This window comes from Athene cunicularia (assembly GCF_003259725.1).
Source record: "Athene cunicularia isolate RWA chromosome 14 unlocalized genomic scaffold, athCun1 chr14_part1, whole genome shotgun sequence".
Taxonomy (NCBI): domain Eukaryota; kingdom Metazoa; phylum Chordata; class Aves; order Strigiformes; family Strigidae; genus Athene; species Athene cunicularia.
The window spans coordinates 4,186,614-4,211,787 of record NW_020799118.1 but is presented as its reverse complement, the minus strand read 5'-3'; the positions used below and the strand labels follow the sequence as shown (position 1 = coordinate 4,211,787).

Sequence of the window (25,174 nt, the reverse complement as noted above, 5' to 3'; positions counted from 1 at the left end):
AGCCATATCTGAACAGTTCATGTTGGTGAACTATTGTAGGTGTCCGTGATATTTATCTACAAACTGATTTTTTTTTTTTTAATTTTTTAAGCTTGGTGATAGTAGAGTTCACAGTGGGAAGTGAGGTGAAATAGGGACCTTGGAATGTTTCCATTAATTTGCTTAGTGAGCTTAAGAAAATTATTCACTTTCTTATGCTTTTTTTAGGAATGTGTTACAATAGGACTAACTTAATGACTTGAAACGGTGTAGACTTCATACGTTTAACATGCTTTGGAAAGGTTTGTAAACATTATTAGAGCTGAAAGCTCTTCAGATTGTTTCATTATTCAAAATAATCTGGAGAAAGTAGGGTAGTCTCTACAGTCTGTTTCTATTCTCAGTTGGGATTTTGTTGAGTTTGCTGGGGGTTGTTTTGGTTTTTGTTTTACTTTGTTTACATCCGTCATTGATGTGAAGTAGTAACCTGGCACAAAATACTGACTTTTTAGCTTCACTTCAAGACAAACAGAAATGTACTGTATGCAGGTCAATTATTTTTAACTATAAATTCCTACAAAAAGTAATTTTCTTCACCAAAAAAATGTACTTCCTCAAGCTAAAAGCCTTTTTCTGAATTTCGGTATTTTCAGAATAAAACTGTCCTACTGATCTTATTTTGTGAAAAGAAATTGTGTTCTTATCTTGCAGTTAGTCACAGCTGTATGCAGCTGTGAAACCAAATAGCCTTCTCATGAAGGTTATGCAGATTGTGTTAGCTTGCCTAACTTGATTTGTAAATCCAGTAAATGAAAGACATGGGGGAAAAAAAAATAATAATCGCTGAATCAGACTACTTAAATTGCATGGAAATGTCAGGCTGACAATGTGGAATTTACATTAAAGTAATTCAGTTTTTCAAATGAAGTAGGTAGTCTTTGCTACAGGTAAAGTTTCCAAGGTTTTTGCCTAGGTCAACTGGTAGGTATTATTAAAATAGAGGCATGTTGCTTCTAATTGCACCTTAGTGCATGGGTGATGATGCACTACTCTAGACTTGGACTTAATGGTAGTTTTCTAATCAGTTTGGGTTTTATTAATAAATATACCAGGCTCTTGAGTTTATTTCTACTTCAAACAAAATAAGTATAAAGCTATTAAAAGGGGAGAGTGTAGAAGCTTGGTTTAGCAGTAATGCGTGCAAGCTGTGCTTGTAGTTGGGTTTAGTTTCACTAACGTGACTGTATCATCTAGAGTAAATAAGTGGAACACCAAAGATAAATTAGAAATTGGAAGAGAGGTTCTCTGTAGAAGTGTTGTGTAAGTTGGGTGTTGGTTCTGACCTGGGGTTTCTACCTATATCGCTGTGGGCACTTCAGTGTTTGTCTGAAGTTTCTTCGGAGCGTGTTCTCTGAAGCTGTGGTGCAGGGTTGTCTTTGTATGTTGGACTTAGTATTGATGTGAGACTGGATCCTTCTGGTCCAAATGCAAACTGGTAATTTATTAACAGCCATTTGTCTTTCTTCCTTTTTGAGGAGTGGCATATCCGAAAAGTGGATGTTCAGGATAACATGTCCAATGTGTCGGAAGAGAGAAGCACTAGACAACAGGACATTAAGAAAGGACTTCAGTTTATAGAGTACGATTTTGTGGTTTTATTCTTGTATGTTTATACACATATATATGAAATGGATAGCTCTGGGAATGTCCTTTTGATATAGCACTAGCAGTGGAAGGAAGAAGACCAGTGTTTCTCCTCAGAATATTTGCTGACACTGACATGGAAATGGGGAGCAGTCTTAAGGAAAAGACAGAACCCAACAGAGCAGATTGAAGGTGGGAGGGTATTCCTCTTCTGGTTTTAAGAAAAATCAGTGTTGAATTTTTTTGGTGGGTGGAAAATGTTAATAGTTTGAAAATCCACCTTATCAACAGCTATACCTAAGGCTAGGTTGCTACTGAAAAGGTGTGAGTTTGCTTGCCACCACCTAAATGTTTCAAATCTCTGGAGGTAAAATTTAACCTATTGAAAAATGATCTTAGTAGTTAATTTTCATTCGGATCAGTGCCAAATTCTTTTCTAGAAGATCCTGGCTAGCTTAAAATCATTGTGAAGTTTCACACTAGTTCACTGCTCACGTAAGGCATTCTTTTTTTAAAACAAACAAACAAAACTGCCCTTTAAAAAATTACTTAGAAACAGATTCTCAGGAGCTATATAGGAATGGAAAGGGTTCTTATTTTTCTTCCCGAAACGTTAGAAGCAAATACCTCTGTTCTGTGCTAGAGGAGATCTCTGTTGTGTGTCATGCAAAAGGATTCTTAAAATTCCTGTAGTGTCACTGGTATGACTTAATTAAAATTGATGTGTTCTTTTGACAGATAATTTGTCATTTTATAATACTTACAAGAAGAAAGATTACAGTTCTCCTCATGTATAATCTGGTTTTACATAGTGGAGGAGAGGAAGGAAATTGTTTTTAGACAAACAACCTTGAGGTTTTAAACTCAAAGTATTCAGAACCTTAATACATTTTGAACAGCAGAGTTAAGACTGGCTATGCAACTTTAATTGAAAATGAGTCATTAGTAATAAGAAAACACAGTTGTTTAATCAAAACTATTCTACAGCACTCCTGCCTTGTTCAGTGCGGGCAGTAGACAATATTACAGAGATCTGCCTGTTGCAGCAAATGAGACTGCTTTTAGTAAACACCAGTGTTCTCCAATGTGATTGTCTTTTAAGCAGTATGTATAATAAGTACTTTTGTAATTTCTTTTTCTAGATCTACTTTACCCTATCCAGGGACGCAGGAACAATATGAGGTAATGAAATTACTTTTGCATTTCCAGAAGGTTTTTCAACATGGACCTATTGTATTATATTTATTCTTGGTTTTAATCATCATTTAACTGATACAGTATGAATGGTAATTTACAATGCCTCAGTATTGGAACTGGAGAATTACTTACATTGTGATACTCAGGTATTTGGATGCCCGGAATTCACTCATATATCAGTTCAGATTAACTCTTTCTCTACTGGTGTTAGGGATGAATGTGGGGTATTCATTGGATCAAACAGTGTGCTATTCTGAGTACAGTTTAGAGTAGCACAGTAAAATTGAGGTAAAAGGATCTCAGTCACATAAGGTCTTCATAACATATTTTGCTTCTGTACATGTTATTTTGCGTAATTTTTAACTTATCTTTTCAGACATCTTTTTTAGCATTTTTTTTAGCCAATAGTAGGTGTTTTCATTGGATTTGAGAACATACTAGATAAAACTGCAATCATTTACACTTTAGATTTTAAAAAAATCTTTTGTTCTGCAAAAGCAGCCTTTGTGTACTACCGGCTGGCCAGTTGCTATGACTGCTGCTTGCTAAAAGAATGTATGGAATAGATTTTTGGTGGGTTTTATTTGTTTTGGTTTTTTTAGTTTATGAAACTATTTTTAAAGTCTTTTTAAAGTTACTTATACAAAGTAATTTGTTTGTTGGTAGTTCATCCTCTTTTTTATTTACATGTATTGTGGTGTTGGATATTAGAGATTGTCTTGGAAAAATGTTGGAAGAAAAATACTAATATAGACAATACTAATGTAGACAACTGTTTTGCATTTAATTTTGATTCTGTAAAGTTACAAGTATAAATTTTCTATTTGAAAAGCTATTTGGAAACATGGAAGATAACAAAATTGCTGTTGATGAGTGTTTCTTTTCTTTGTTCCAGTTATTTATACGAGAGCTTGTTAGAAATCTTTTTAATGAAGGGAATGATGTGTATCGAGAAGGCGATTGGAGAGGATCACTGAGTCACTATACAGAAGCTATAAACATAGCTGATTATGCTAATTCTGAAGAAATCCATGTTTCTGATGATATTTTAGAGAAGCTGCATGTGAACAGGATAGCATGTTTTTCAAATATGGTAAGTTTCTGTTTAAACTGTATGATTTCTCAAGAACAATGTGCTAACAGTAGGAGGCATGGAAAGTTTCCTAGTGAGTGAAAAGCTCTTGGTGTTGGTTTGAGAATTGGCATGTTTCAGATCATCGTTTTGGTATATTCTTTAATAACTTCTTTTTAAAAGTATAATCATCAAGATATTTTTAGTTACTAAAATATTAACATAAAAGCCATACAGCTTGGAAGTTGATGGAATGGTATTTTTATTCATTTATACTGCTGATTGCACCTGAGTCTTCTGCTTTCTCTATGGAATAAGATAGCTGTTGTGAAAGAGCTAAATTCTCTTTATTATTGGATTTTACATGAATGATGACCCTGCTTGTTTTTACTTGTGTAAGTTGGTGACTTGGCAAAACTCATACATGCAGCGTGCAGCGGCCTTGGTGAATGTTTTCAATACCTTCATCTAATACAGTTTGAATTCGGTATTTTGATAATAATAGTTCTGATTTTTTTTCTTTTTTCTCCTTGTAGGGATTGCATGAAAAAGTTCTAGAAGACTGTGAGATAGCACTAAGATTGAATGAAAACAATTTCAGAGCTCTCTATCGGAAAGCAAAAGCTTTGAATGAACTAGGAAGGTATAAGAAGGCTTATGATGCTGTAGCAAAATGTTCTCTTGCTGTGCCGCAGGTAAGTAAATTATATTGATTATTTTAAAAGATTTAGTACAGAAAACATACATGAACATTGAAGGTTTTTTGGTTGGTTTTGCTTTTTTTTAATGCAGTAAAATATTTTTTTACTCCTCTAAGAATTATTTTTTGTTGTGGAAGTGAAGACTGACAGCAGAGATTATAGTCCCCAAACTCAGTTTGTTGTGTAAACTTTCAGCAAAAGAAATTGTCACTTTGCAGTGGAGGTCATGTGCCATGAATGTTTACAGCGAACACTAGAACCACTGAATTAGTTGTGTAAAATTCTCTACATTCAGAAGTATACTCATAATTAGAGGTGGTTTTTCTCTTTATAATGTACGATATTGATTCTTTTGATAACTGTATTTTAGCTTTCCAAGCATTTAGTAACATTCTTATCTGTGCATTGTCCTTCATCTGAATCACTTACTGTGCACCTCTAATCTTAGGCTACACCTATACTAGCAAGCAGTGTGTGGTATAAACAGAGAGGACCTGTAGCCTCAAATGCTTGTCCTGAGGATTTGATTTCCATGGTTGTTTATGGATTATTTGGGTTTTTTTATGGGGTGTATCAAGTGCACTCCTGCAGAACCTTCAATTTACTTTCATCCAACATGAATCTAATTTAGCTCTCTTGAGACCCTTCATAATGCAAACTACAATGCAGTGAGAGAGTGTAATTAAGTTTTCATTACAGAAATGCATTCCTGATTTGAACTAAATTGCTGATGAAAACTTTACATACTTTGCTCAAAATAGACTGATCACAGGACGGAATGCTGTCTTGCATTTTTTCCACCTTTCTACATCAAAATTACAGTGAAATGGCTAGACAACTGTTGAGCATAGGTTTATTTATTGATCTAGAGAAGGTTTTGGTTCTGTTTCCAAAGATACAAGCAGTTTATCTGAATGTGTAACTTGTACTTTGGATCCTCACTTTGCACTTCCAGATCTCAATGTTTTCGCTTAAGGTTTATATGCCTTTATATAAGTTTTATAAATAGCTTTTTCTAGCTACACATTCTGAAAACTAAGTCTTAAATTAATTTAAATGGATAGTTATTAGAACTATAGGACAGAGTGAAATATGACCAGGTTTTTAACTCAACTTTTCTAGCTGTGTGATGCAATTACTGCTAAAATTTGGAGTCGTCATTAAGTATTCAACAGCGTTATGTAGTAACTGACATTATGGTAATCAGAAATGTGGCCCTCAATTTGTGTAAAAACAAAACATCAGAAAAAACCCCTTCCCCTCAAAGAACAAATGCCCTCCCCAAATAAACAAAAGTTACCCACCCACAAAACCCACTTCTCTGAACTTCTCTGGTTTTGGAAAAATCTGTACATTATTTTAAATTCAAATAGAAGAGAAGAATACTCTCTATTTTCTGGCTTTTTTAAATTCAAAAAATAGGAGTAATTTTGCTTGAGGGTAGATGTATTTTTCAGCATTAGCTTGCAGTCCCATATGTTTGTGAAAGAAGAAAAATGCATTATGAGACATCCTGCATATAGGGATCTTGCAGAATATAGACTGAGATGTAAACAGATGTCTTGACTAGATGACAGTACATGTAAATCATGAAATTTTATTTATGTCTTTTAGGATGAAAGTGTGATTAAGCTTACCCAAGAACTAGCTCAAAAACTGGGGTTAAAAATAAGGAAAGCATATGTAAGAGCAAAGGTAAGATTTTATTTTAACATTTTACATTGAGGTTTCCCTCTCTTTATAATCAATTTTGTATTTAATGAAGGTATCTTTCCATTGCAGCCACCCTCCTCCAATTCAGTTTCTAGTGATGTATCAACTCAGGTAAGGTTTTACATGTTCCAAGTGCAAGCTGATTTTAAAAGAGGGGAATAATTGTATCATAATTTCATGACGATGAAGTGAAAATGGTGTAATTGACATTTTATATAAGATGTTATTTTGGACTATAGGGTTCTGTCGATCTTCAGATTTGCTCTATATTTATGGCAGACTAGTACATAAGATTATCATCCAAGTTACCTTTGTAGAGTAAATGTTAGCTACAATATTAAATCCAGTGCACTGAATATATTTACTTTTGACAGTTTGAAGCGAGGGCATAGTTGATGTGCTTTATTTATTTTGTTGACAGTTATCAAAGTGAAGGGTGCTTGGATAAAATCCTTTTCAGTTTATGAATTTGTCCAAATTCGACCTTCACTACCAGCTGAACTTGCATTTATCTTGCTATTTGTAATGTGTCTGAATAGCAGTAATGAAGAGGAGTTCATCTTTCTTACAGACTTTTTTTTGTGGGGATGTAGACAATTTAGCTCTAAATGAAAGAGGAAACGTAGGAACAGCTCATTTAAGATACTGTTTAGACTCTCTCATTCCCTGAAGTATCACGCTTACTTTGGTTGGTTGGTTGCAGATTTTTAGTGATACCATGAGTGAATTTCAGTCCACAAATGGATGCTTTATCTAAAAAATGATTTGACCTTTAAATTCATTGAGATTTCATCAGTTTCAAAGTTTATAAAACCTAAATTTGAGAACTTACATTCTTGGTCTGTAGATATGTATTTGAAAATTTTTAATGTTCAGAGTGCTGAGAGGTATTTTTTTCTCACTTACAGAATCCTTCTTCTGTAGAAGATATTGAGTTAGGTGAGTCTCGTTGTGTTACAATATTAATGCTAGGAAGTAGGTGTGTCATGCATATCTCATCCTATTTGTTACAAAATTTTGCAAGAAAATTCATCGTGCCCTTTGAAGGATCTGTGTTACAAAAGTCTGATCTGTTTACCTCTAAACAACATATTTAAGTGGCTGAGCAAATTTTTTTTTGGTCTCCCTAACTGATGTGATTCTGATTGCTCCTATAGTGATAGTCTCGTTCTCCTTCCCTTGGAAAAGTAGAAACTGGAGAATATGGCAAAGATTTAGTAAAGTATCAGGTCTGTAACTTTTCCTGTCTTATATAGTTTGAGTAATATGTAAACACTGATATATAGGGACACATGAATTGGAGGTTAGTGGAAGCTGAAAACATTTAATAGGATTTTGCTTAAACTTTCTTCGTGTTTCTCCACTCCCTCCCCTCCCACACTGTCAGGATAAAGGTTATGTGAGATATTTTTACATCTTTGAACAAAAGCTCCAGTCATTCCCTTCTTACTTGTTTCAGATTTATCTGACCAGAAGCAAGAGAAGGTTTCTGCTGCTTCTTCATCAAATTTTGCTTCTGAAGTGTCTAAAGTGTCATCAGTACCTGTACCATCTCTATCTTCTGTTATGCCTCTGCAAGTGGAAAAGGTTTCTTTGCCTTCTGCAGTGTTGGCAAACGGAGGGAATGTTTCTTTCTCTATGCCAGAAGCATGTTTAGATTGTGGAGATGGAGATATAATTATTGGGGAAGAACTTGATGAATTACTTGATTCTGTGCCTGATCCAGATGAAAATGTTATGGTAAGATTTATTTGTTTGTTTTCTTTCTCAAAACACTGTCCTTATGAGTGAGATCTTGTCTTTTTATCAAGTGGGCTGGTAGTGAAATGTGTTACCTTTCCTAGTTACACTGAGCTGTATTTGTGCATAGTTGGGTTGATTTTCCCAGGTGCAGATTCTTGTAAATGTGACTGTAAAGATACCAGGGCCCAGCAGAGCTGCAAGGATGATTACATTGATTTTGTATGTTAGAAAACCTGGGTGAGGTTGCTGGGGGAGGGATACTACTTCAGAAATGCTGCTGTGTTACTACCAATGCTGCCACAGTGGGACGGATACCGCTTCCAGGAAATACTGTGAAAAATGAAGTAGACATTTGAAGTCTAGGCTAGTGTGTTTTTTGGTTTTTTGGTGGTTTGTTTTTTTTTTTTTTTTTGTTCAAATAAACCCTCTCACAGCCTGAGAGCGTGTTGGAGGGGCCACCCTGTAGCTGTATAAACTATAGTTAAACATAGACTAATAGCTTTGCAGGACAGTAGTACTTGCACCATGGTCTTTCAGTGTGTTTACTGGTATCTCTGTGATCAGAGCTTTGTTCAGATCCACCTCCTGGATAACCAGAAATAGTTAGACCGTCGTGAGTTTAACTTTTTACATTTTTAGAAGAGATTATTAGATAAATGTAGACACATGAAGAATTGTTCTTAATTACACCGTTATTCCAGAGTTATACATATACAACAGACTGTGAAGCATACACAGTTCCTCACCTCTTAGTCAGAATGAGAGCTCTGCTTGATGAGCAGAGATGTCTGAAGTTGTCAGCACGGTTACTGACTCTCTGCTGTGGCCCTGCCAGTCATTTGAAGCCCTTAGTATTGCAGTTTTAAATGAGGCTGTGGCATATTTAATTCTTCAGTTAGTTGCGATTTTAATTCATTCAGCTGTGGATGCAGTTGTAAACTTTTAATTTAAAAATGCCTGGGCATCTAATTTTCTGTTTTATCCACTTTGCTTTGTAGAAAGTATTCAGAACTGTAGAAAGTAATTATTTTTAAGAGCTCCTAGGAAGTCTGCCATAGTGAAAGCAGGAGGAAATAACCATCTTCCAAGATAGACTGCAATTTCCTGTAGTGCAGCATCTTGAATGAGTTGTAGGCTAACAACTTGGGGAACAGAGGGAGTTTCACATTGGCCAAACTCTGTTCAGACCTATTTTGTCACCCTCCAGACAAGGGGGGAGCTTCTTGGGATTACAGGGCGAATAGAAGGAAACTGCCCCACTTGGAATGTCCTTAGCAAAGGGGTGCAGAAGGAGATGTTATTTTCCATGGAGGGGAAAAAAGGTGATCTAGTCTTTGCAGAACATGGTATTATTTGATTATATCTGAGGATTTATTTCAAAGCTAACTCTTAATTCAAATTGTGGTACAGTAAAGAGTTATATTCTCCTTATTTAGAGAAAAAAAAAATGTTGTTTTCTGCCTCTTCCTACTCTTCCCCGTTGTCTTATGTTTTTAACATAATTTGGAAATTCAGCTCTGATCTGATTCATAAAAATATCCAAATCTGTTAGTAAGTTAATAAACTTCAGCTAAGTGAAATTTGAAGTGGTCAATTCATGGATAACTTCTGGCAGTAGGGCATTGTTTAGGGTTTGGTTACTGTAGTTGTGTGTGTGCTGTAGCTCTGTAAGAGTGCTGTAGTGTACCTTTTATTGTTGTTTTTCAGTAGGTTTACAAAAATGTTGCAGAAACTTTACTAAAAGAAACACTTTTGCAGATTGTATTATTAAGAGCTTTTTTGCTGCGTGTGGACATTCTTTTTAAATTTTTTCCAGCAAACTACAGGAGCCAGAGGACCTATTCCTGCAGGAAGCGTAGCTCCTAGTGTACCTTTCTCTGCCTCTTTGTTGGGGACACTACCAGTTAGTGCAGGATTTGTTCCTTCACCTTCTCTTTCAGAAATCTTTTCACAGCCTTTGGCTTCTTCGCTGGAAAATTTTTGTTCACCATTAAGCACCTTTTCAATCAGTGACCCAAAAAGAGGTAAGAAATGAGTCTTAATATTTCAAGTTTTATGATGAGAGAGAGAGCGCTTGTCTTTTTAACAAATGAGTTTTCACAACTGTTCAGTAATATTTAACATCTGATCTGTGCTCACAGTTTTTGAGAGTATTGATAATCAGTGTTGGTTGTACACAAGAACTTATAAATAAAGCTTTTTTACTTGAGTTCTGCATAAGCATGCTCCAAGCTCCTACTGGTTAGTTTTTCTGCATTTACTGTGTAAGCTATTTGTTTCAGGTGAGTAAGTATAAAGAAGGAACCAAGTTCCTTCAAACTTTTTTTTTTTTTTTTCCCAAACAAAGCTGTTTTTACAGCTTAAACCATTTCTGATAGTTTGGCGATAGAATTTTAAAAGGCTGGTATAACTGTGTACTCTGAAAAGATACCAGTATTAGATGTTTGGGTTCAGACTCTATGGACTATAATTATGTAGTGAAATAACGAGATATAAATAGTCAATGAACTAGAAAAGATTAAATAAAATTTTAATCTTTAATTACTGGTGTTACAGGAGCATGCTCTGTTTAGAATGAAGCCAAATTTACAAAATAAAATTAAAAATAGAAGAATTCTCTTAACCATCTTTCATCTCGTGTTTGATGGCCAGGTATTGCTTATCTAGCTACCCTTTTTGTACTGCACAAGCATCTTCATGTTGCCTCAGCGTATATCTGTGAAGCTACTGCTGATGTTAATCAGATGGTTATACTGAAGATGATTACCTAGTAATTTTTCAGCCCAGATGTTTACAAGGGGCTTTTACATTATTGAAAAAAATAATCAGCAATAAAAAAACCTTTGATGTTTGTCAAAAAATGAAACCTTTGATACTTGTAGTTCTCAGGAATGATAATTTTTTTCAATAGAAAAAACTTCTTTTTATTCCTTTAGACCTCTCAAGTTCAGCTTCTAGAGATGGGACACCAACACTTAGCAGCAATAATTCCCCGTTGTTTGTAAGTATTTTTCATGTTTTCTTTCACATCAGTTTAAATGTTGAAGGCTTAACATGGATCTCAGTTTTTACAGTAGAAATTTCTATTTTTTAGAAATGGCACTTTAACCATTAAAATATTAATTTGGCTTGAAAAACAGTTGTACAGTAGCTCACAGCAACAGCAATTCTATGCAAGAAAAGATTTACAAAGGTTGTTTTCTGTATGCAAACTTTGACTGCTGTCATAGCCATTTTCCAATTCAGAGGAACTTGCTGTAAAATACTGTGGAACTGTAAAATAACCAACCTAAGGAAGAAAATCTCCTATGGTCTAAGTGCCAAATGTTAGGAATCTTGGAGAACTGTCCTAGTTCTGGAGCAGAGCAGAAATCATCTTGTGTCTATGAATCTGTCTGGTCTCTGTATTCTAGGCATGCTGTATATTGTCAGTCATGCTGCTGGCCACTGATTGTGTGGGCAAGTGTGGCATGAAGGGTTTCATCCTCATGAAGCAGGATGGAGTAATAATTAGCCTGGCAAGTGCTGTTCTTCTCACTGTAACTGGCTGGGTGTTGTTACATGCTTAGTCTGTGCTGGGTATACAACTTTTGTAAGATCTTGGTGTCCCTTCTTAAGACATGTGATTAAGCTTGTGTTATTTTTTTGTGTGTAGTCTTTTTTATACTTTGAAGAGTAACATCAGTAGGTTAAATTTTATTTGTAGGTAAATTACATAGATCAAGTAAAATATGCTTTCTTCCAACAGATAAATGGCCCCAGTAGTTTGTTTGGGTCCGAAAATTACATGGGAATTGCAGGCCAAACTAGAAATGACTTTTCAAATGTTTTTAGCAGTGCAACTGCTAATATACCCGTATCTTCAGCACTTGCGGGAAGAAACCCATTAGAAGGCACACATGACCTGAGACAGGCCTGCCAGTTGTGTTTTGTCAAAAAAGGTAAGGGGCTTTTGGACTCGGTTGATTTTTTTATTTTTTTTTTAAATAAAAAGCATACATTTAAAATTTTAGTGTTCATAAGCTAAAATACTGTTGACTTCTAAACTGTTAATCTTGACTTGTTCTTTGCAGATGTAGTACAGCCTTACAATTAAGGAACTGGTAAAATGTTTCAGCAGCTATTTTATCTTCTTTCTTCTTGTCTTTATTTCTTGTCCTAATAGATTCTTGTATTCCTAAAACCACCACAAATCACCACACGCTTTCCCCAACCTGTAGGTTTACTATGTAAGGTTGTTCACATTCTGTATTCGCTTTCCTCCCAACCCCCAGGGTACTGTGAAGAATGACACCTTTGCTCAAGACTAAAAAAAACTTGCAATACTCTCTCTGATTGGCCATGGGGAATTGAACTGCAGTTCAAAGTACCTGGTAACCTTCACATCCCATCTGTTTTATTGTTCTTTCAAACTAATTCTAAATCATAATCTTGAGGCTTCCAAACCTTAGTAATAATTAACTCCACTGTATTGACTCAAAGGATCTTAACCAGTATTAGGCTTTAATATAACTAATCTTTTAGGCCTGAGCTGTTGCTGTTACAGAGCCATATTTTAGAGGCAATGGCTTTTATCAAGACTAATCTTAAAAATAAGCATCGTGTTTCAAGTTATAGGCGTCATTGATATACTAATAAAGAACTGTATTGAGATATTTAGGGGCTGACTATTGTAGTTTTGAGAACTTTTACATTAGTTTAAAATTATTTTTACAAGAATAATCCATGAAGTGATGTTTGAAAAACCACAGAACACGTTCTGTTAAAAGCAGGAGCTGTAAAATATTGGTGGAAGTACTTAGGATGTTCCTAGCTTCACTTTTTGTATCCAAGCATCTATTTCTTCTGTTTCTTTGCATCTCTATCAAAGCCTTTAAGTGCCTCCTGCTTTTATTACCTACTCTGGAAATTGTACTGTTTCATCAGCTTCTTACCCAGGGAAACTGGGTCATGCTCTTGTTTTTGTAGTCTCTTAAATAGCAAAATTCACTGAGCATTGCTTGTCTTCAGACTTTCCCCCTGATTTCTTCATCTTTGTGGTAATGTAATCTTGAGTATCATGCTAAAGACAGAGTTTAAAGCTAGACATATTTTTGTTTCCAAAATCAGAAAGATCTGCAATTGGCATTTAGATTTTTGGCAAGTGTGTACTCCTTACCTAGCGTGTTTTGTCTCTGAACATCGTAACTGTTCTGACACAATAAAAGTTGAAGGTTAAGAGAGCCATTTACTGGTCCTTGGAATTCATCTGCATTGACTTACTATAAATAAGCAATTTAAGTTAACACAGCATCCCTCCCCAAATAACTTGTGGGGTTTTTTCTTGCTGAGACTGGTCCTTTTGTAAGTATTCATTTTTTTTCTGTTCTGCTCAACATGCCTGTTAATGACTTTCGGTCCTTCAGAGTTGCTGGTGCAAGTAGGAATTCTATACAGTGTGTTCATATACTCTGCTTTTGGTCTTATGTGCCAGTCTGTATGGAGATGTTAAAAGTATGCTGCAATTTATGCAAATATAAGCAATTTTCTGTGGTTGTTTCAGGTCCTAAATTACTGGATTATGCTTACCATCCCAGTTTAGAACATAAATGTAAGAAGGATATTCTAATTGGCAGAATAAAAAACTCTGAAGATAAATCATGGAAAAAAATACGTCCAAGACCAACAAAGACACAGTATGTGGGACCATATTATATATGTAAAGGTACGTGTTAGAGATAGTAAGATGCTAATGACTACACTTGAAGTAATATAGTTTAGTTTTTCCACAGTGAAGTATAGAATGAGTTTTTAATCTTACTCCTGGGAAGAGGAGAAGGAAGTTCACTGGCTTGTTTATATTTTCAAAGGCTGTAAGCAGAGCCATATTTTGACCATTAATGTGATTATTTAGAGAAGATGCACTGTACTTCTGTACTGTTCTTCATCATGAATAACTTTTCTGCCAAGTGCTGGACTACTGTTCAAAACAACAACAAAAAAGCATTCTTGTTAGACTTTTGCAGTATGAGCCTCTGCTTACAAAGTAAGCAAAATGTCTTGTGGATGAATTAACAGCTGTATTTAAGCAAAGGGTATTCTGGTTCTCAGCCTTAGACTAGAAAAGGGTAGGTGATGGGGGTGTGCATCAGCCTTCCTGAGAAGCCTTACATTTTTGGCAGGTCATTCAGCATAATGTTTTGCCTCTGAATGCTGGACTTAAGTGAGATGTTTACAACCAGAAGTTCTTTATTAAAAGCATTTGAAGTTGAGATAGTGGAAGTTTTAAGATGAATTTCCAATGAAAGTTGTGTAAACGCAATGTCATACTCAGTGTTATCATTTTAGATGTTGCTGCTGAAGAGGAATGCAGATATCCAGGTCATTGCACGTTTGCCTATTGCCAAGAGGAGATTGATGTGTGGACACTGGAGCGCAAAGGAGCCTTTAGTCGAGAAGCTCTTTTTGGAGGAAATGGAAAGATCAACTTGACTGTGTCCAGACTTCTTCAAGAACATCATGGATTATTTATGTTTCTTTGTGAGGTGCTGCTTTATTTCTAATGACACAGTAAAAATGATAATAGATAATAAAAGTACCGTAAAGAAATGCTTTAGTTCATACATGACTATTTTGTAAATTTTGAAATGCGTTTTCAATAATAATCTGGCTAGTTTTGGATTAGAGACTAGTTGAAGTCTCTGTTGAATCTGTAAGATAAGGTATGTTTTTAAATGTATAAAATACATACTCTATAATTACCTGTTTTTGTATTCCAGAAATGTTTTGATCATAAACCCAGAATAATAAGCAAAAGGAACAAGGATAACTCATCTTCTTGTTCTCACCCTGCTATGCATGACTTTGAAGATAACAAGTATGTCTGAAGTACTATCTCTAAGTTTCAAATTTGAAAGCAAAGGTTTTGGGACATTTTTTAATATTGACTTTCATTTCTTACCTGTTGATTAACTTCTCTTCCTTGCTGACTGACTGTTGTGCTTTGGCAGTATTGATAACACAAAGTTACTGAACAAGGATTGTCTCATCTAACTGAATTGAAAGTGAACTATTTTGTTATCAATGCATTCAAAATGAGTGGCATGCACCCTCATGTTTGAATCTTACTGGTTTCGGTGTCAGTTTGTTAATAGTTTATCTATGTGGTGAGAGCTGCATAGATGTAAATAGAAGTGTGATGAGAAATTAATATAGGAGTTCCTAAGTTTGCTTTCTTCAGTCTGTTTTGCTTCTTTTGCTGTAGTTTTCACTCAGTTAAGAACAGGTTTATTTTAATTACAGTGTCTGAAATAGATCATAGTCCTTATTAATTCAGTTGATAAAAAATAGTGAGGAATGTGTCTTATAATTATCCTTTGAAAATTAACAAAAGCTTCATAGTGGTAATAGTGTTAAATAAGTTTCGGAGAATTAATAGACTTACATTTTTATATGATGGAAACATAAGTGGGAGCATTTTAATTGCTTTGTTTGTGCTCCACTTCCCTGTACTGAGGAAATACTACAGCTGTAAGAGCTAATCTGTTCCTGTGATGCGTCAGCTCTTTAATGGTGCTGTACAGAAGAGTAAGTACTTGTGTTTGTAATCAGATCAGGATATATACTTGAAAGTGGACACGATATGCTTTACCTCTTGGAAACCAGTGATTCAGTTGGATGGAATTCAGTAATGCTTTGCAGAAGAGGAACCTGTGGATTTCACAAGAGTACTGTTTCGTGATGTTGGTTTACTCAGCCTAGAAGTGATAATTAGATGCTTCCTCCTTCTGGAAACGTTTTTTGGGCTTCTAATTTCAATTAAAAAGTATTAAAAAGACATTTGAATCAGATATAATGAAGAGCATTTATTTTCTCTGATTTTCCACAGATGAACAAAGTATTTTTAAGGAATATTTAAAACAGACTGTTTTCAAAACAGGTGCCTTGTCCACATTTTGCGAGAAACGATGGTGAAATATTCCAAAATCCGCCCTTTTCAAGTTCGATGTCAGCTTGACCTGTGCAGACATGAGGTGCATTATGGCTGCTTACGAGAGGATAAATGCTTTTATGCTCACAGTCTGGTAGAGCTTAAAGTCTGGATAATGCAAAAGGAAACAGGTATGTTTGCTAAAATGCTCACTTTACTATTCATTGTAATGCCACTACTTCCTTGTTTCAACTCCCTTCTGAAATTAGCAATTTGGGATCAGTGCATTAATTTACAGTTTGGTGAAATCTTTCATACAGCATAATCAGTAATCAGGAATGTAAATATGATGTAAAGTATTGAGTAGGCTACTAGCTGTTCAAAATTAGCAAGGTTTTGATGATAAAACCTGTCAAAACTGTTCATTATGATCATATTTTTTTTCTTGAAATAAAACTAGAAGTCTGAAGCAGATACTAAATCCAAGTCAAACTAGATTGGTTTTTATCTTTAAAACTTCAAAGTTCGGAAGATCTTGATCAAATTTCACAGAGGACTGAAAGAAAAGCTTGAAATATTTTACGCCATCATTTCCCTCCATCCCCCAGAACAGGAATGAAATTTTTCCACGGTTAACCTCTCATTTAGCTTAGTGCCATTCTGTATATTCTTACATAATGAATCAGAAAATAAATCTTCCCAGTTTGCTCCTCTATGTCTCATTAGTGTATGCGTTGATAAAATTTAACCGTTTTTCTGTTCTTGCTTACACAGGACATTTAGGCTACTTTTAGCTTGTTTTTGTTGACTTCTTTGAGGATAACATTTTACTGCTTCATTTCTAGCTGATAGCTTTTGAACAACATGTCTCTGTACTTACAGTCCATTCCTTGGTCATGAGTTCTAAACTCTTCATGATTTATTTTTTTTTTTTAAAAAGCAATCAAACTGTTGGCAGTAAATAATTTGTACCGCATAAGAGTTGCTCATTCTTCCTACCTTGCTCCGCATGACAGTAGTACTTTACGTATTTTAATCATGTTGGATCATTGCAATGCATGGTGGAAAAAGGAAAATGTGGCAATCCCAGTGTGTTACAGTGCTTCTGTACTTCTGGCATTTTTGCCCTGTTATGTCTGTGATTTCTCCTCACCTGTCCCTTTTTTGAAGAAGAGGCTCCTTGTTGCTTCAGTTTTCTATCTAGATTTTTGTACAGGCATACTGACACAAGATGTCATACAGACATGAAAATTTTGGGGTAAGAAAGTTAAACAGAGATAAGAAATGACTGTTTCTTTCCTAATTTTCATGTTCTGTCTCTTGGGATGAGCCTTTAGAAGGTTCTCTGTGAAAGTAAACCAGTTATTTTCTTCGCAGCTGTCCCTACAAAGTCAAGGATAGCAAATGCTATGTAATTTCTATTTTGAAGTAAGGGTTGGGTTCTCCAAGAAATTTGATTTGCCACAGAAGGCATATTTTTTACTTTATGATGTGTTCATGCTGCCCTCATGCTTTGCCAAACTCAGTTAAAGCTCAGTCTCTGTTCTTTCAATGAGTTTCCTCTTCTCAATGTAAGGTGTGGGAAGTAAAGGAATGCCGCCTCAGGAAAGAAACATTTTGCCAACCCTCAAATCCAAACACAGATGACAGTCTGTATTTGTGTAGCATTACAGCAGTAAATGTTACAGTATGTGTGCTACAATATGGCTCCGATAGGAACCTTAGCCAAAGTATTTATAAGATTTTTTTTTTTTCTGAAACCTAATTAACAGTGCTTGTTTAAAACTTTTGTAAAGAAGGCAGGGGCAATCTCGTGTCTGTCAGCTTGCATTTTGGATAACAGAGTGTAGCTTTTCTAATTAGATTTTCAGTAGATGTTTAGTACAGTATGTTTAAATAAATACTCAAAGATGCACCTTAACTTACTTGAGCTACATGTCAGTAAGAAACCTATGTTTGCTTTTTTGGTGTGACAATACAGACATTTCTGTTTTGGAGGCCCTCATGAGATTCTTAAGTGTGTGTGTGTGTGTGTATGTGCATATATATGTGTGTGAGTGTATGGATGTAAATGTATATCCACATCCACACGAGTGTGTGTATATGTATGTATATGATATCTAAAAAGAAAAATAGGTTAAAAACTTTGGAGCTTCAGTAGCGTTCCAGTTTGAGCATGTCTGTAATTCTGTAACAGTCATAAGTGCTCAAGAACTTTTTCCCTTCCTTTGCAGGTATTTCACATGATACTATTGTTCAAGAATCAAAGAAATACTGGCAGAACATGGAAGCTAGTGCACATGGATCACAGGTACTTTCATTTTTCCATTAAACTAATTCTACAGTGACGTTGATAATTCTTCTTCTATATCTGTGTATAATATAGCTTATTTTAGAAACTAGATTTTTTTCAATGCTCTCCTCAAATAATCAATTTCACTGTAGGCTTTCTTCAGCTAGCTCCATGTACATTAAAATGCCTGCTTTGCTTCTATGCAATTCCTTTTTTGCTTTGCTTATTCTGTCAGAGGCAGAACATAAAACCTAATATAATATCAGTCAGCTGCCGTAGGGCAATTAATTATCTTTACAGTACGTAAGATGTTTGTGTTTAGTTTGTATATATTATCACGACTTCTGTGTACATACACCTAAATCAGAAATAAGTTGAATAACAATGCACTTGTTAAGAAATGTCTAGTTTGAAATTACAAGCTATCACAAGGCATACAGTGTAACATCTGCTTCCAGACACGTGCTGTAAACTTTTATTGTGGGGGTAATTCATAATTATGTATGGATTTCTTTGCAGATACAAAATACCTTTTATTGTTATTGTTATTTTTTTGGCTTAAGATCCTTGGGAACCAAATGAAATATGGATCACTTAATTTGAAGATGAAGTTTGTTTGTGGTCAGTGCTGGAGAAATGGTCAAGTTAATGAGCCAGACAGAAACAAAAAATACTGTAGTGCAAAGGCAAGACACCCGTAAGTAAGACCAAACAGTGAAAATTTTATTGTTTTGTTAGCCATTTAAAACCTCTTTCAGGAAACTTTGTTACTGCTTGGGAGTCGTACAGGGAATTTAAAAAAAGAAAAAACCAAAACATTGAAGCCAGAACACAGTCATCTCTTTGTAGTACGTTAATAATTGGTAATGAGAAACACTTCAGTGACTGTTTTTGGAGAGGTTTTTAATTATCAGTTATGGTAAAGTTTCAGTAGAACTTAGTTAAATCTCAAGTATGGTGAAAGCTTTATAAAGAACATTTCTGAGCTTTCCTGGTTCTGGTTCTGCTTCTGTGTACACCATGTGTCTTTATTTAATAGCATTTTCTTTCATTGAATGCGTCTTTTAGATGGACCAAAGATCGCCGTGTGGTGCTAGTAATGTCTAACGAACGTAAGAAGTGGATGACCATTCGTCCTCTTCCTGCGAAGAAACAAGTGCCTCTGCAGTTTGATGTATGTTAATTTGAAAACTTAGTTAAGAAAATAGGGTAACTGGAAAATACTAATAATGGGGCTGGTTTTGTCAGTTCTGCAGAAATTCCCATGGGATTTGCTGGGATATGTTTATTGTATTTTTTCTAGAGTTCGGCCATAGAAAAGCGCCGGTCTCGCATGTTATTACTGAAGCCCTTTCTCATCAGCGGAAGTTAGTAACTTTAAGTGATTTAACTAACTTCTTACTGTTTCCAGTAAATATTTCAGAAACATTTTAAACATACCTGTAGTCTGGTAATCTGGTAGGGGGCAAAAAGCAGTCAGAGAACTTGCTTCCAGCAGTTTGCTTTTTCTAACTACAGTATATGAGTTTTTTATTAAAAAAAAAAAAATAAAAAAAATCTGTTTTTTAAATGATATGTCTGATTGGGAGGGGAAACACTAGCCAAGACTGGAAGAAAACCTGGTTTTCTATCATCATCTGTTTTACTTTTTATATAAAGATATTTTTTTTCATTCACATTCTAGTTGTGTAATCATATTGCTTCAGGCAAGAAATGTCAGTATGATGGAAACTGCTCATTTGCTCACAGTCCTGAGGAAAGAGAGATGTGGACCTATATGAAGGAGAACAGCAGTAAGTAGAAGAGTAAATCTAACCTGTTGTAAATCTAACTGTTCTGTTTTTCATTCATCTTCCTCCATTACTTTTTAATCCACTTCCTTTTGCTGTCCTTTGTAGTAAACCTTGCAGCTGCTTTTTTTTTTTTTTTAAATTTGAATAAGTCCAGACTGGCTATTCAAAACCAGTACTAAATAAAAATAACTGTATTATATATTTGTTGCCTGGTGTGTTTTTTAATAATAGTTTGTATCAATTTTTTTAGATGTCTTAGAAATAGTATGATACATGTAGCAATATTGTTTGGTGTTTATACTCTGTATTGCCATGTGCACACACTAGGATTCTGTTGGTGACATATAGAGGCAAGCTAATTGTGGAAGAGTTTTTTCCCCCCCAGTGTATTTACTGGGAATTGCTCTTTATTTTCTGTTGTTGACTTGTTATCCCATTAGAGTATTACTGGGGAGAAATAATCAAAAATTGGAAGTTATAAATCACATAAATGATAATACTATGGTCTGCAAAAAAGCAGACTAAATTTACAAAAAACTGTAGCACACTTCATGTTACTACTTCAAAATTTAGATACTGATACACAGTGGCACAGTTTTCATCTGTACTTCGGGTGCCTGTTCAGAAATATGTAGCATCTTACTTTCCCCTAGATAGGCAGAAATGGGTCTTGGTAACTAGCCAGAGATTCATATTGCCCTTGGCTTTTGTCTCTAAACTGTGTAACTGTCTACATTGTGTCCTTCCTTTTTTCTTCTTACAATAGGTGGGGACTGAATTAGGCTTGCTAACTCAGTCATTTATCTAGTATTCTCAAACTCTTGCCTTAATTGCTAATTACTTATTTTAGCTTCTGCTCTCATTAGTTCAAGACTTGGAGCAGTTGTATGACATATGGCTAAAAAGTCAAAAACCAGAAAAAGGAGATGATACAGCGGCTCAGGCAAACAAAGAAAACGGGAAGCAAATTCACATGCCAACTGACTATGCTGAAGTTACAGTAAGTAATCATAGCTATACTTATGAATTCAAATGTGGTTTTTTAGGTTTGGTTTTTCCCCCAGTCAGCAACATATGTTGGTGTCCTTATTTTCTTGGTGCTTCCTTAGATCTTAACTAGCTACGCTCAATCCAAACTTTAACTGATGCTGTAAAGCAGTTCTTCTGAATTGTCTAAAGCCAGTGGTGATCATAAACTTCACTAACTGGGTCAGTTTAGGTAAACAACAGTTTACCTAACAGGTCAACATAAAACATTCAAAATGTATTAGGAGCAGTTCTGTGCTTACAGCATTGTGTTTTTAATGTTTTGTTTCAAATTCTCTGGAAAACAGGTGGATTTTCACTGTTGGATGTGTGGGAAGAACTGTAATAGTGAGAAGCAATGGCAGGGTCACATTTCTTCTGAAAAGCATAAAGAGAAGGTTTTCCACACTGAGGATGATCAAAACTGCTGGCAGTATCGCTTTCCAACTGGATATTTTAGCATTTGTGATAGGTATGTGGTTTTTAAGATGTCAAAAAAAATAACAGTTCATAGTGTAAATAATTAAGGCAGTTACTAGTTTTGACAATGTTTCTAGTATTTCTTGGTTTGCTTAGATCTTTCAAGAAGAAAGTAAGTAATTAACAGTATTCTAACACCTACTGTTAGAACTCAGGGAGTGACAAGGTGCCTAATTGTGGAACCAAATTAATTGCTTCTGTGATGTTAATAAAGGGTTGCAAGTTTATTGCAGATGCATTGAAATATTGTTGGTATTATAAGAAGTTTAGGCACCTGCATATTAATTACTGGTGGAACACAAGAACAGCACCTAGCTGGACAGTGACTTTGGAGCTTTAAGGCAAGTAGAAATATTGTTGGCATTAAAACAAGTTTGTTAGAATTGAGTATTTGATATTGGAAATGTTAATGAATGTGTGGAAGAGAACTTCCAAGACCTGTTGGTATTCCTCAGCACTGGTTGTATGTTTTGCTGCGCCCTTTAATTCTTAAATTCAGCCTGTTTATCTGACTGCAATAGATTCTTTGTAAATCAGTTGAAAGTTCTTTCCACTGTTGGAATCTTTTTAGAAGGCTAAAACCTTTGGAATCTGCATTCTGGAATTAAAGATTCAATTTGCTGGTAGGGTTACCTTTGTTGCTCCATTTCAAGTTAAAAGATTTTGAATAATTTGGAGATCTTGAGAAATAGCCCAGCATATAAAGCAAGATATTTTTTGTTTGCAGTCTCTGAATAGAAGCTTACATGCCCCTTTTACATGTTTTGAACACTAACAGACTTTGGACATGCAGTATAAAGTGAATATAAACTGGCATGCTTATAACAATACAAAAATACTAGGATAAAACAGATTTTCAAGTCATACTGAGGACTTAAGTATTTAGTTACTTAAATTTGGTTGGGTTTTAGTTGGATTTTTTTTTTAACAATAGTAGTTCTTTAGCTTAATGATTTAAATGATAAGGTCTTTGTTTACCTGATAACTTGACCTGATGAAATTAGAAGTTTCAGGCATTAAATGACTTAGTAGGAGCAGAAGAACAGAAAGAAAAGAGCCTTCTCCTGTTCTCTATAAATACTTGACAGCTGGGAAAGAAAAATAGAATCAAATGCTAGAGTTAGTATCATCTTAAAAAGTAAATACTCTTACAGTTCTTTTTCATCCTTAATATTTTAGTGTGTTTGAAAAACATGTCTGGAAAAAGGAACAAAATACCTAGGTACAATAGTGATCACAATAATTCTATGAAAACACTATTTGAAATCTGTCTTAACAGATATATGGCTGGTACTTGCACTGAAGGAAACAACTGTAAATTTGCCCATGGAAATGCTGAACTCCATGAGTGGGAAGAGCGAAGACAAGTTTTAAGAATGAAGCTCAGCAAAGCAAGAAAAGACCACTTGATTGCTCCCAGCGATAATGACTTTGGAAAATATAGTTTTTTGTTTAAAGATTTAAACTAATACTGAGATGACACATACATGTTATCAGCTGGAAGCATAAACCAGAAAATTTGACAATAATCAAAAGCATGTGACAGAAAAGCTGCAGGTTTTCTGCTTTTATTGGCATATATTGTTCCTCCTGAACAGCAAAATATAGTAGATTTAGGGGGATTGAGCAGACCTGTCTATGCTTTCATGAAACAGAGTGGTGATTAAAAAAATCTGAAGTATTATGTGCTTACTCACCTTCTGTTGGACAGAAAGTTAGGAAATAGAAGGGGGGGAAGAGAGGTTATAATATCTAGGAAGCCCCCTAGTATCAGTCCTTCAGTTGAAAAACTTTAAGGTATCAAGGTATTACAAAACAGAGTGTTATGGGCTAAGAAGAAAATGATGGATGAAAATTCTTCAGATCTTTTAATGGAGAGGATTTGTTTAAAACAAAGTTTGCTACTTATCTATATGTAGGTTGCTAAAAAGGATTTTCTTATTAAAGATTTTAAACAAAATAACCATTTAACTACAATATATGTTGAATGGGTATTTTTTCTCTATTTGTATGTTTCAATATAATTTACTGAAAAAGGATCTTGGGAGGAAAAAAAGTTAATTTTCGAAAATGAAGTAGTTAAAATTCTGTTTCTTGGTCTTTGCTGTTTAAATGATGATTTTGAAAGATTACACTTGTATGTCAGTATTGTGTATTACTGTATGGACTAATGTTGCCTGTAATAAAGAGAACTTTACACAAAGCTGTTTTCTGCATGTAGCCTCTCAGGATTGAGATTTTTGTAAAAAACAAACAAACAATGATTTGCTTATTAGCAAAAGCTTGAGCACCTGTAGCTAAAAACTTAGTAAGTTGGTATTTGTGTCTCCAGCTGCTTGTTTGCAGTTTTCTGTATTGTCATTAGCTCATCACATCACTAAAATTAACAAAAATAGTCAACTAACTTGCAAAGTAGACAAGCATTTTGGAGCTACGTGGTGCTGGGATGTTTTCAGCCCTTTGGTTTAGGCATTAACAGCCAGCTCAGCTGCGAGGTCAATGGTACCTCCAGCTGCATTTCCTGCAGACCCCAGGAAATGGAAAACCTGAGGTGACTTTGGACTGATGAGACTTTTGGCTTTACAGTCAGTCGCTGGAGCTTGTGTTGCATTTTGGCTTTTCTGCAGATCATGCTTTCAGCTTTCTCTGTGTGTTCACTTAATTATTTTTTTTCTTTTTTTTTTAAAAAAAAACCCCAAACCCTAAGCTTCTTTCATTCAAAATAACTAAAGCTACTTTTTTGTTTTCCCTCCATACTTCTCCATCCTTTCAAGAGTATTTTTCTCTGTTATTGCCTGACCTTATATAATTAGAAGAGCTTTAAGAATGACTTCTGTAGTTTGAATGTAGTCATTGGCCATATATTGTGTATGTAAAATGTGTTGAACCAAAGTTCAGTGATACCCATACACATGACAAGCCTGGATGCTGTGTTTCTTTCACATCACAAAATAAAAGCACAACGACTATTAACACAACACCTTATGCTTCAGCCAGAGCGAGGGGAACTCGCGGAGTAACTGTTCCTCACATGCTAGGCAGAAGTACATTTGAATATGATGTACAGTATGCATACAAAATTAGCTTGGTGCTTGAAATACCACCTGCTGCAATGCTAATTTTTTTACATTGTTTGTAATAAACTAAGCTTAAAATCGAGTACTATGAACACTGTTATTTCTGTGACAAAACCTGATTGTATCGTGTGCCTTTCTGAATTGTTTTCTGAATTTTATGCTGTCATTGTTTAATGTAAGTGCTCTGTAAATTATTGGAAGTAATTCTAGACAAAACTAAACATGAAATTCTGTAAGGACGGTGTGAGATCTTTAATGACTGCCGTGTGCGGGCTGGGGGGGAAGAGCTGCCGGAGGGGGGCAGAAACGGGAGGAGATCCTGGGGAATTATTTACTCACGGATCCGGGTGACGGAAATTTTGACGCTGTCCTGCACAGGTAGCAGGAGCCGAGCGAAATAATTCCGAACGCGTTTATCCTGAGTGGTGGGACGGGGACGGAGCGAGGGCTGCCCGCTCCCCGCGCCCTTCCCCGGGGGTCCCGGCTCTGCCCGCGCCCTTCCCCGGGGGTCCCGGCTCTGCCCGCGCCCTTCCCCGGGGGTCCCGGC

General features: G+C 35.4%; 1 protein-coding gene across 2 annotated transcripts; it reads left to right on the top strand.

Moving 5' to 3' along the window:
• Positions 1-24,244, top strand: ZC3H7A (zinc finger CCCH-type containing 7A). 2 transcript variants are annotated; one of them, XR_003399455.1, is made up of 23 exons: positions 1-281; positions 1,515-1,618; positions 2,766-2,805; positions 3,716-3,913; positions 4,429-4,587; positions 6,208-6,288; positions 6,376-6,417; positions 7,215-7,245; positions 7,766-8,046; positions 9,866-10,073; positions 10,986-11,050; positions 11,798-11,990; positions 13,592-13,753; positions 14,377-14,573; positions 14,808-14,905; positions 15,968-16,149; positions 18,193-18,269; positions 18,815-18,948; positions 19,320-19,425; positions 19,936-20,044; positions 20,895-21,044; positions 21,379-21,542; positions 22,830-23,149. XR_003399455.1 is itself a non-coding variant. In XM_026858854.1 (23 exons), exons 2-23 carry the CDS (start codon positions 1,551-1,553, stop codon positions 23,017-23,019), a joined length of 2,919 nt encoding a protein of 972 aa, XP_026714655.1. In that variant the 5' UTR covers positions 9-281; positions 1,515-1,550; the 3' UTR covers positions 23,020-24,244. The 2 variants fall into 2 exon arrangements, 1 of the variants encoding a protein (XP_026714655.1); XM_026858854.1 differs by having other exon boundaries at positions 9-281; positions 20,911-21,044; positions 22,830-24,244.
• Positions 24,245-25,174: the final 930 nt, after the last annotated feature.